This window comes from Molothrus ater, chromosome 12, assembly GCF_012460135.2.
Source record: "Molothrus ater isolate BHLD 08-10-18 breed brown headed cowbird chromosome 12, BPBGC_Mater_1.1, whole genome shotgun sequence".
NCBI lineage: Eukaryota > Metazoa > Chordata > Aves > Passeriformes > Icteridae > Molothrus > Molothrus ater.
Genome location: NC_050489.2, coordinates 7,710,819 through 7,723,313, shown reverse-complemented (window position 1 = coordinate 7,723,313; position 12,495 = coordinate 7,710,819). Strand labels below are relative to the sequence as shown.

Genomic DNA, 12,495 nt, shown 5'->3' with positions numbered 1-12,495 from the left:
TTTCAGTTTTCCATTTCAAAACTGACAGAATAATGATTGTAAGTCAAAGGAAGTTAAGGTGTGATGGTTTGCAGTTTGGAATAATGGGGCCATCTATAATGGGGCTCACTGATTGCACAAATCAAAATACCACAATGAAATGGAAATGAGATATATTAGAAGATTGTGCTGCCTTCTACCTTTGGCAGGCTCTGCCAAGCTGTGCATGATGCAGAATGTGCTGTGCACTCACACTCTGCTGTGCCACAGGCATCCTGCTCTTGGCACGGGGACACAGCCACTGGCACTAGAAATGTTCAAAACACAGCACAAGCCTCTGACATTCTTACTTCTGGCTTGCCTGCCTCTATTTTTCTTCCCCTCCTTGACATTTTCTGTACCTCACAGCTGATGTGCCAGCTTTGCCATTTGCTCAAGGTCTCAGAGGGTTCTGTATCTCTGTGCCTTCACCCTGGCACTTGTCATGAATTTACCGTGTGCCTGTTGGGCTCTGCAGCGCTGTCAGAGCTGAGCTTGGGGCTCTGCCACTCGGGCTGCTGCCTTCCCTCTCACACCCTCCTTTGTGCTCATGCCTTCTTGCAGTGCAAGGTTCTGATTTACTGATCACACCTGCCTCTTCACAAAACAAGCATTGTTTCAAAAGGTCACTTTGTCTAACATTCTTTCCTGCTTCTGAAAATTTTATTTCAAGTACCCTTTCCAGCCATGAGTATTTACCAGTCATTTGAAAAAGGGGGGAGCTTTGTATGAGCTCTGACTGAGCTTATACAAAGCTTATTCTGACTGAGAACTTCCAAAAGCAACTAATTTGGGGTAAGATTTCCTTTCTTAAACTAAGCACGTTGAACAACAGCTATCAAGTATAAATTATTTGGCTAAGTGGAGTTGGAAAAACCAGCAATTAGGTGACTCATGAGAAGCTGTCACAGATGTTGGTATAATCTTAGTACCAAGTGTTCCTGAAGTACTGAAAAAACAAAGATTTTTTTCATTAAAAAAATATGCAAATGTATGTTTGTATGCATCTGAAGGTCCAGTACATTTTATATATATATATGTGTGTGTGTGTGTGTGTATTTTAATGGAAAATTACATAGAAGGATGTGTGATATATCAATACACTTATGGTAATGGAGTAGACCTTACACTTTATAACTAAGTTGGAACCTCTGTAATAAGTAGCACTTCCCTCTGTGACATGATAGCAGTGATTTGTACATCAATCTGATCAAAGGACAGGGAAGAATTGACAAATTTGTATTGCCCTTTTAAAAATAAATCAGAAATGCTTTTTGACATCTATTACAAATGGCATTTCAATTGATTAAGGTGAGCAGAGTGGGACGCTCGAGAATTCTGCACTTATTTAGTTGCCACATTGCTCCAAACAAGTAAGAGCTCTTCATTATTACTTTTTCTATTCTTCTCATGTCACTATGGTAATTGCAGTGCAGTGGTTGCTATAGCAAAAATGATTAATCCTGCACTGTTGTTATCTGTGAGCTGGCAGAGGAGTTTTATAAGATCTGCTTGTACTGTCTTTAGAGGAAATCATAGATGTTGTCTAGAATCCTGATAAATACTTGCAGGTATATAGAGAGTTTCATTAAATGTCACTTAAATTATTAGGAAAATGTTATATTTTTAAAGAAATTGAAGGATTTCAATGGGGCAATCTGAAAATGACCAGTTTGTTTAGCATTAGATGAATGTGAACCATATTTTGGTCACAATAACCTGCTATTTTCTCATTAATGTAAAGATTAATGACATGGTTTTGAAGTAGTGAGTCAGAAATGATTAGCACAGGATATTGTGCTGATTATACGAGCCATTAATTCATTTCTATAGGAAACTGGTGTTGTAATTGGTATTTAACTATGATTGCTTCAGTTGGATAGCAGAGATTTAAGATCATCCTTTGGTATCTGAGAAAGTTTCATTAATCAGTCATTGATTTTGCTTAGTTAAGGCAAAGAACTTTGTTTTGGCCTGTATTTAAAGGAGAGTGAAAATGGCTTTTTGAAATCAAACTTGATCATGGTGTCCTCATAAGTAAATACAGCACAACTCTTCATTTCTCTAGGTAGCTTTTAGCCAACCCAGTCCTTTATTTTTTAGTCACCATTTGATTTCCTAGCTGCTGCCCTTTCTCTTCTCTAAGAAGTTTGCATTCACCCCTGCTATGCACACTTTTTAAGCTATGCTATACTTTTTGAGCAAATAGGAGTTGGGTTTCTTAAAGCTCCATCAAAGTCTTTCAGAGACCTGAACTCAATTTTTTCTCATACTTAAAATCCAGTTATCCAACTAATAATCCTAATAGAATCCTCTCTGTTCTCCCCCCTACCAAGTAATTGAACTATTTAATGTATGTTAACTACTTGTATGACAGTGGTAGTAATTATCACTTTCCTTGTAGGAAATGATAGCTCATTATTGCCAATTAATTATGTTTAAAGAGGATAACATGGTGCCTAACCTTTGGGGGTTTTTCAACCTTTCATTGCACTGTGCCAAATGCATTTTGTTGAAAGATTTTTTTTAAAGTAGACCTTAATTATCCTGCAGCTGAATATACTTTAAATGCACTGCTTTTCTGCCTGCAGTGCATTTTGATTTTGTACCTTTTAATTTTATCTGTCATTTTCATTCTAACATCTGAATTTCTTTTTTCCCTCAGAATGTTGCATCCTCAGATGCAGTAGCAATGTATCAAAGGGAAATTTTAATGGTTCATTTTGGTAAATAACCCCTTAAGAAAACCATTCTCCTTTGAGCACTGTGTTGTGAAAATATTTAGTGCTCCTGTAGTCAATGAAAGGATTCTCTAAGAACCTTAAGATGCAGGGTGACAACACTTCTGTGTGTGAAATGCTCTGTACATGAGGAAAGTTGGGTTTACTGGGGTCAGTTTGGGTGAAAACGGTATGAAAGTTAATGGAAATGAAGCCTTCTGAGAGACTTTAGATATGGAAGAGATTCTTTTACTACCAGATGCACTTCTGAAGCAGCAGTGTATGGAGACATAGCAAGATAATTGGCACTTGTGTTTTGAGTCTGTGGAAGTGTCTTTAGGAGCTAAGTCTGTCTTCTTTGTTAATTTGTAACCAGCAATGCTCTTCAGTGGCACCTCAATGTTTTAAATGTAGATCCCAAGCAGTGTCCATTTCTGAGGGGGGAAAATCAGGTTCCCATGTTTTGCCAAGGTCTCTGTGTCCTGACAGATGCTAGTATGTCCTGGGAAAAAGAACTGCTGTTGCTTCATATTAATTTTTGTCAAAGGGGCTTGAAACTTAAGAAGAACTTTCTTTCTTTCCCACAATAAAATTGGTGTAGTGCTGCATGTGTCACTTGGTTGTCTGTTCCTTGTTGAACAACTTGACAGGATTGAATTTTTCTTTGGCCCTGTTCATGGTTGGTGCAGGAGGAGCTCTGGGCCCAGGCTGAGCTGACCCAAGGCAGTTCCACCAGTGCCTTGCCTTGCTTTGTGTCACCCATCCCTTCCTTTGGCAGCACCTGGAGCTTTGAAGATGTGGAACATCACAGAGCTCCAAAAGTACAGCCAGGCTTGGGAGTTTGTTTTAATGTGAAACAGGTGAAACAAGCAGCTTTCAGCAGAAACAGCCCAGGAGTCCCAGCAATGATTTTGTGTGGTGTGGGGGCAGTTCACATTGTATTTGCTGCAGTTTCTTTTCCCCTTGGATCACAGCTAGTGCTGGAATTTCCATTTGGGGCAGAAGGCTGCTCTGTTGGCTCTGGTGCAGCCTGGAAGTCTCACTGTGCAGTTTGCTGGCACGCTGTGTTTAAGTGCTTCTATGCAGTGGAGCTGTGAATATGGCTTCTTTGGAAGGACTTAATCAGAATTGATTTAGTGGGAAGGAGAGGGTCATGAGGATTTCTTCAATGTCCACAGCACTTTGAATCATCTGTAAAAGCTTTTTGCATCTGTTTCTTGAAGTTATGATTCACATTTGCTAAAGGCAGCTGACATTGATTGTTTTAATGATGCTTAATTATCTTAGTAATTTATTATAACTGCCTCTGTCATGACCATCTCACTGAGCACCTAAAGACACAGAGTGACAAAAGAATTCTAATGATTTAATTACTTGAGAAGATAAATTTAAGATAATCAGCTTTCAAACAAACCTTTATTTTATTTGAATATCAAACTCAGTTGTACTTATTGTAGGCTTGCCTGCCCCAGAAGGATATTGCTGTAGCACAACCCTGATGGGGCTTTTTTCTTCTTTTTACTCTTGTTGTTCTTCAGAACTATAAATTGAAGACTCATGAGAGAGGATACTGAGAACCGGGCAAAGACAAGAGGGAGAGATGTATGAATGAGAACCTTGTGGTATATGAAGGTTCTTGTTTTTATGTTCAGAACTATGAAAGCTGACTTTCTTTGCCTGTATAGTTAACATATTTCCATTTCACCAGATAGGGTTAGAAGGGACCTCTACAGATCATCAACTTGCTGGAAACCAACTTCTTTTCTATTTAACAGAACTTTAAGAAGTTACAATGATCAGTCTATGATCTCAGAATAACCCCAAAAAGTTGATTCCATTTTTGTTTTTAAAGGAGCAGAAGATTACACTGCAGAAAAAGTACAGAGCATTTAAATTAAAAAGGTTTAGATCATACACCCACCAAAAGCTGTCTTGCTCTTCATAGCTACAACTTTATCTTGCAGTATTATGAAACAGTTCTGGAGTGAGTGATCACAGAACTTGCCATTGCCATCACAGAAATTGCCCAAGTGCCATTTTCTTTTCAGAGCCCATGTTGGAAAGTACGTTGCACAAGCATGAATCTAACAATCCTTGAACCTGGTGGCAAAAGAGCACTTTTGTGACACCTTTTTCTATGTTTGTTAAGGAATTTGAACATTGGGATTGAGTGTCTTTTGCCTAGATTTACTCATGCTAAGTTACAAGTGTGTTTGTTTTATAAGCACCTCTCTGATACCTCTGGGTTTGGGAAGAAGTTTCTTGTGTGGAGCTCCTTTGACCATTTTGCTATTTGTGAATTCAGTTTAAAATGTGTTCTCAGACTGCAGTTCCTTGGTATTGCTTTTGGAGCATCTAACAATTCCAATAACATTATGTTGTGTTTAATCTGATTGACAAGATTTTTTCTGCTCTCTCCCATTCAAATTTACTTTTAGAACAGATTGAAGATACTTGATGTGTGTGAGCATTGGCAATCGGTGTTAAAGCTCAGCAATGTCTCTCACACAGCCTGTCTGTGCAAGGTGTGCTCCCAGGGACTACCCAGGCAGTGGCTTTGGGTGCTTGGATGGGGCTGCCAGCCCTTGGCAGACATGGGCAGGGTGTTGGAAAGAAGGCTCTTGTTAGAAATACAGCAAACAGGCAGTTGTAAGTAATGATTCTCACATGATTTCTAGATGGAATAGGACTTCTAATTTTGTCTTTACATATTTAGACATAAGTGCCGGTTTGCAGGTGATGAGTACGTAGGACTGTTCTTTTTCTAGCCCTTTTCAAGCCTGCAAGACTTGATCTTTATTAACCATGGGGTTATGCTGGATCACAGTCAAGCCAGAATTGTGTGTAGAGAACTTGCTCATTAACAGCTGAGTTTCTGTTTCTCTGTCAAAGGTGCTCCAAGCTGAGTGCTGCTAGCACAGGACATTTGGAGTCTGGAGTGTTTGGGCACACCTACTGCTGCAAATGACATTGAAATTACAAATAAGATTCTCACTAGTTTGGAATGAGATTTCATTTTTAAAGGAAAGGGACAGACAGAGTAGCAGACTCCAGGAACTGAGTGAAGATTACAGAGGGTGTCCATAACAGGTTTCCCAGGTGCACCTAGGCTGAAGGAGATTATCAGACATGTTATGCAAGGTATTTTTCATAAATTCTTGAAACCAGCGTAGGTGTGATGGGATCATCTAGCTGTTGTCACCAATGCATGTTTTGTCACCTGTGCATACCTAATTGCACTGATCAGTTGTGCTAATGATACTCCTTTGAATTTCTGTCTTCCTTTGTGGAGAAATTTAACTTCAAGATCAGAGTTTAAAACTGATGGATGTTTATTTACATTGTAATTGAAACCAGGCACGAAGAGAGGAACTGTTTCTTGGATCCAAGGTGAATTTGTTGCTAGTGAGTTAAAGTTCTTAAGTTAGCAACTGCTGGGGGTGGTTTTTGTGTGGTCTTCAAGGTCAGTAGTTTGCATTCCAGCAGGTGCTTCCAAGGTGAAATCATGTAAAGATGATGAAGGAAATATTTTGGAAAAGCTGCTGCATCAATTTGTTGGTTTCACAGTGTCTTTGAAAAAGCTTCAGAAATGCAGGAAACATTTCTGGTTATAAAAGATGGATCTGTACATTGTAAGATGTGTTTAAAAATAAAAACTGGAAAAGAAATAAGATGTAATATTATGATAGAAATGAAGAATGTTCAGCTTTTTCTTCTTTTGATTGCTACTTTTCTGTAATACAGAATTTGACTAATTGTGGATTTTCTTAAACTATTTTGCTACAACTCAGAAGATATTCTTGTTTCATTGATGTCCTATTTCCAGCTACATCATGTTCAATGCTGGAGCTTCACTTGAAACCTTTTAAGTTTAACATTGGTTCTGTCTGCTCTAAGTGCCAAATTAATGTTCTTTATATCTCATCTTTGTGATCTTTAAATTCAGCTGAGCAGAGTGTAAAAGAGGAAAATAAAGACCAAACAAACAAAATCCAAGCAAACCAGTCCAGTTTCCATAGTATGGATGCCTCTATCTGGGAAACTTCTGGGAGGTGGATGCAACAATAATTTGAGTTGTGTCAGCTGAAGAATGGCCTCTCATCTTGTTTTCAGGATGGTTTTTGACAAAATATTTTTTTTAAATAATTTTTTTTTTCAAAACTGTGCTGTAAATTTTCAACAGATTTTTCTCTTTATCTTGAATTTTATTTTTTTAACTACTGGATTCTTAAATATCTGTTAACACAGAATTGAAGAGAAATTGCAACTGAAAACATGATTCTGTAAGAGAAATTATGTAAATGGACGTTTATCTTCTGGTCAAAGGAATTGAGGAAACTCTGGCCTTCCAATATGGAATATATATCATAGTATTTTCAGTTTGCAGGGACAAAGGCGTGGTGTTTGATGCATATTTGTATTTAATCAAATCTTTTAATCAAGTCTTGAGCTTGTAATTTATCTACAGCACCTTCATGTGGAAGGTGATGGCCCTGTGTGTAATTGTGTGCCAGTTCTGTCCCTCCTGTCCTATGGCTTGGTTATTCCTCAAAGCTCCAAGGGTGTTTTCATCAATGTCCTGCCCTACTCTGAGCATTTGCTACCCACACTATCAAACTGAGTTATTGGTATAACAAGATGAATGTTTGCAGTATAAGTAGAATCAAACATTTTCTATTCTCCTCTGCTCCATAGCATAATTTAAAATGAGAACATCCTTGTTCTTGTCCCTTTCTCAAACACAGGAAGGTGGTTCTTTGTCCTTGTGTGTTATCAAAAAACTTCTAAAATCACTTCAGACTGAAACTTTTGTAGAAATGTATTTAAAATGTTAGGGCTTAATTTACATTTGATATTTAGAAAACATATATCTCTGCAACTTAATTAAATTTTAGCAAATCCTTCAATATTCCCATGGTTTATAATTTGCAAATAGAACACTTTCTTCCATTTAAGTTTAGAAAAAACTGTAGTCCAACAGCATTTTAATCTGTTCATGCAAGCAAAGATTCAAGATGATAACATGTTTTAATTGTTGTTCTTGAATGATGCAGAAGGAAAACAGACACCTTCAGAAGCTGGTGCTGATTTCAGACAGATTCAATAGTTGCTGCATCGATTTCTCTGTTCAAGAGTGGGGATTCCCTTTCCCGTCTCTTGGGATGTGAACTTACTGGATTTCTATCACCTAGGCTACTTCACATCCTAAATTCTCTATCCTGGAGCAGAGAGCTGCCATGAGGATTTGGGAGGGCTTTGGTGGTGAGGTAAAGTAATTCATGAGGCAGATGGGATGTAGGAAGCCACTAAAAGTTTGGCTTTATCACTTGGAGATATTTGGGGAAGTCTGATATTTTCAGCACTCCTCCTCCCCTTATAACCCTCCTTTCCATCTCCCAGCTTGCTGATGGAATAGGGGAGGGACCCAGAAGTGCAGCTGCACAGCCATGGATGTACACACACCCCCAAAGGGAGTGCAGCCTCACAGAATTCTGGGCTGGCAGCTGAGAAAGCTTTCTTATGGTGCTGGTAAAGTATGACAGGACTTCTGGGCTGGGGCCAGTTCTGGGCTGGAAAATGAATAAGGGCTTCAGTGACAGGCAAATGGTCTGGGTTTTGCATATTAGCTCAGGAGATTTCATCAAGCAATTTTACAAAATCCACTTGCCTAAATAAGCAGGTTTGGATTTCTGCAAAGCCAAGCAGTAGATGTGCCTGAGGCCTCTTGGTGCTCTCAGCACCTTTGTGGTTCATACAGAAATCTGTTTTGTAGCATGGTCATAAGCTGCATTTCTGAAACATCAGACCAGTACAAATTTCATTTATTGTGGGATAGCCAAGCAGCTGTCAGGGAGCCAGACTGAGAGGATGTTTGTGGCTGTAACCTGCAATATTTTATAGGTATAATATAAATCCAGTGTGGAAATGATTCAAGTAATTAATGTGCCAGATGAGGACCTCTCTGTATTTCAGTGCTCACAATGAACACTGTAGTTATCTCAAGTGAAACACCCAGCCCCTCAGAGCTGCACGGGCTAAGGGGCAAGTTGAGAAGGTGAATTGTTTCTCTTACACTGTGACTTTGATTCCATGGGCTGGAGAAGTGGACTGCCTGCAATGTGCCTGAGTGAGGGTACCATGGCAAGCTGTGCCTCTGGGGGGATGTGGCAGCCCAGGCTCTCAGTGCAGCAGTTCTGCTGCTGCCCCTTGGCGCTCTGCTCCTCTTCCTCTGTGCCTCCTAGGGAGTGCCACTGCTGGCCTGGCCCCTGGGAGGAAGGCAGGGCAGCCAGGTCACCATGGCAACACAGAGATTTCTCCTGGAGTAGATAATGGACAGTAAATTATTACTTTTTTTCCCCACTCCATGCTCTGTGTGTCAGAACTCGAGATGCAAATAGTCATTGCTTGTTTAAATATTAAAAGGTCATTATTCTACTAAGGGTTTTGGAAATACATGGATTAAAGGCTCTTAAAGAACATTTTTGAAAACCTGTAATTTACTCAAATTTACCTAATTCTGTAAGCCTGGGATTTATTAGCCATTGTGTTAATCAACTCCCCAGTGTTGTGGTTTGTGTTAAGTACAGATTAAGATATTATTTGTGAACTCATGACTCTTCCTAAAGTCTTGCTGACAGCACAAGAGTTTAAAACTAGTTCAGAAAATTAAATAAGTTTTTATGGTGGACTTGTAATGGTGTATTGGTATTAAAGGTAATTTTTTTCCCAACTGAACACAGGGATCAAATTACTAAGGACTTACTCTTCTCAGTATGTCAGTAAATTTCAAATTCTCTCAATATTATGGGTCAAGATGAAAGTACATTAGCAAAGGCAATCTTCAAACAAAAGACATAAATTATTAGGTTAAGGATTTTGAACAGGTCTAGTTTATATCATGTAATTTTACTAATTTAAAAAGGTATAAATTATTCACAGCTGATTATTTCATATAAGCAGGGTTTCTGATTTTGCAGATATGAAGCTGACAAGCTTTTTTTTCTTTTTGACAGATGGAGATGGACAAAGTGAACATTTATTACCAGTCTGTGAAGATGAAAAATGTCAAAGAAGTGCCATCTACCTAACCAAGTTGGGACTGGACCAGGTAATGTGAATTTGGAATAGCAAAGACAAAGCAAACTACTGTTTTTATAAAATTATATTAAATAGAAATTCTTCAGGAAAGAAATGAAATCTCCTCACCTTAATTATAGAAGACAAGAGACTTGTATTTATGTACTTGTGTGTTCCCTATCTGAAAAAATACGGGTTTGGTGAAAGAGGTTCCTAGAAGGTTTTTATAATGGATAGTTCTACTCAAAGAAATGATGGAGGCTCCTGAAGAGTCACTTTCTTGATTGCAAAACACTGCATTTGAAGCACCATAACTGTTCCAGCATGAGATGAAAAACAAGGTTTGTGCTAAGAGCTGGAAACAAATCTAATTCAAATGAGCTTGTTTAGTTGAACTTAGGGAATTATTTTAGAGTAAAAATACACACACATATATCATTGAACCAGCCCCACTTCTTACCCCTAATTTCTACTTTGTCTTTGTTTCTTATTAATGAAGTAAATTTCCAGGTGGTATAGAACACTTTTTTAGTCTGTGTGTCTTCAGGACTGGGTATCTGTTAAATTGTTGGAGGGTTTTTTGTTCATGACACTACTGGTTTTCAAAGACTGGTTATAATTCATGGAATAGATTATTATATGTTCATTTATTTAAGCCTGCAATCATCTGGTTTAAGTATTTACAGTGCCCTAATTTATAATAAAGTTGCAGCATAAAGTAAATTAGTCAGATGTCTGTTGGATGGCTTAATAAATGTTTTGCTAAATTCATATTTTGCAATGTGAACCTAAAGGCCAAGGTGACATATAAAGTGCTTGTAGCTGACAGCAAAACCCACTGTAGGGTACTCAGAGAAAATTACAATGTGTGCCGTACATGTTGCTAACCATGTTATGAATTACTGATAATTCCCTCACTGAAAAATTTTACATTGAATTTTGCTAAAAGTAGTATCCTCTTTGATCTAAAATTCAGAATTTATAGCTGAACTTGTTACAGTCTGCAGCCCAAGTTTAGAGTTAGATTTTCTCTTTTAAAGAATCAAAATTTATAGAACACAGGCTGTAGCCTACTAGTGAGGAAAATCACTCTGTGTAGGAAAGGAAAGCACATAGCTCCCAGTCAGTGCAGGGGGGATGGCTGGGATGGGACATGACATCAGAGTATTAAAGAATAACTCTGGATTTGGTAATTTATATCTTTCAGCCTTCTGAGCTCAGCAGCTCTGTTCTCAAAACCCCCTTTTGCTGTGCACGCTGTTTGGTTGGTTCTGGGTTGTTGGTTTCTTGTTTTGGTTTGGATTTATTTTTTTTCCATTCATTCATCCCCTCTACACACAGAACACAGCCAATGGATTGGAGCATTGCTGGGTGCTGGGGTACAGCAGAGTTTGAGTCAGAGCCTTTGCACAAAGCAAGGGGATGCTCAGTTTGTGATCCTTGCTCCAGGAGAACCAGGCTGTGTAGAACAGGGGGTGGCTGGGCTGCTCCTTGGCAAAGGACAGCTGCACTTGAGCCCTCAGTTTACTTCCTTACTCTGCATAATACAAGAATTAAAAGGAATTTGAGTTTTACTCCTCAAGTAAATTTGAGACAATATTCTAAATTAAAGTAATTTCACTGTAGAAAGTGAACCCCACACAAAGAGCTGGAACCACTGGGAGCAGTGGGGTCTGAGGACCCTGTTGGTCAGGGCATGTTCAGAAAAGGAAGAGGTGCAGTAGTGCCAGAGGAAGGTGTGGGTCAGTTTGCATAATTTCAGAATGTTTCAAGATAGAGTCTGTTATTGCAACCTGCTCTGATCTAACATTGCATACAGCCAGTTTTTATTGTGCTTCATAAGTTCAGGTTTTTGACAATAAAAACTACTAGTTTGAACAAACTACTTAGTCACAGGTACATCAGATAGTTAACCTATATTTAATTTGTTTACTCAATTTAGCAATTTCACTGTGTTGTTTCAATTAAAAAAAAAATCCAAGTGATAATGACTTTTGAGATAAAAATTAGCAATTAAATATTGCCCCTTTATTTTAAATAGCAAAGAATCCAAAAGATTCTTACCCTGCTAGGAAAAAAGTGTTAACAAGTATTTGGACTTACCTAGAAACAGTAAAGCAATTTTCCCTCCCTATTTTTAGAATGACTTTAATTAAAAATGACAGTATCAAATGGCATGCAATAATCACTTATTCTGGTCTAACCTTTTAAAGAATTCTGTCTGGAATACTCTTTTCTTGTACTCATCTGGAGGTGATGCAGCTTTTTGCTTTTGAAACTTTTTCTCTTTTCTTTTCTGAAACAGTGAAAAGTATCATCTCTTCATTCTGCAGCTTTTCCCATGTGTTGCATGCTTCCTTCAGGTAGAAATCTATTCAAATATGCCAATTCTTATATTTATTTGGAAGTAAAATGTTTCATTTCACTGAATTTGGTCATTGTGAGGTCAGATGATAAGATTTAAGTAAATAAGTTACTCTTCACGAGAAATGATAAACATAAACTTTGTGGCAACAGACTGGAATCGATTCTGTTCACCAATCACTTGACAGTTTGAGGGAAATAATAAGGGGCCCTTGTAGTGGGCAGAATGTGTTTCAACAAGGGGATGGTACTGGTGGGGAATCTGTGGGAAACTGAGAAATTGCAAGACTATTATTGAAAAAATAGAAGATTGTAT

General features: G+C 38.3%; 1 protein-coding gene across 1 annotated transcript in view; it reads left to right on the top strand.

Moving 5' to 3' along the window:
- ITFG1 (integrin alpha FG-GAP repeat containing 1) overlaps positions 1-12,495 on the top strand; it is a 72,135-nt gene that overhangs the window by 25,957 nt on the left and 33,683 nt on the right. Inside the window, exon 9 of the mRNA XM_036390116.2 lies at positions 9,752-9,846. Coding sequence (XP_036246009.1) covers positions 9,752-9,846 — 95 coding nt within the window. The remainder of the gene's footprint in view (positions 1-9,751; positions 9,847-12,495) is intronic.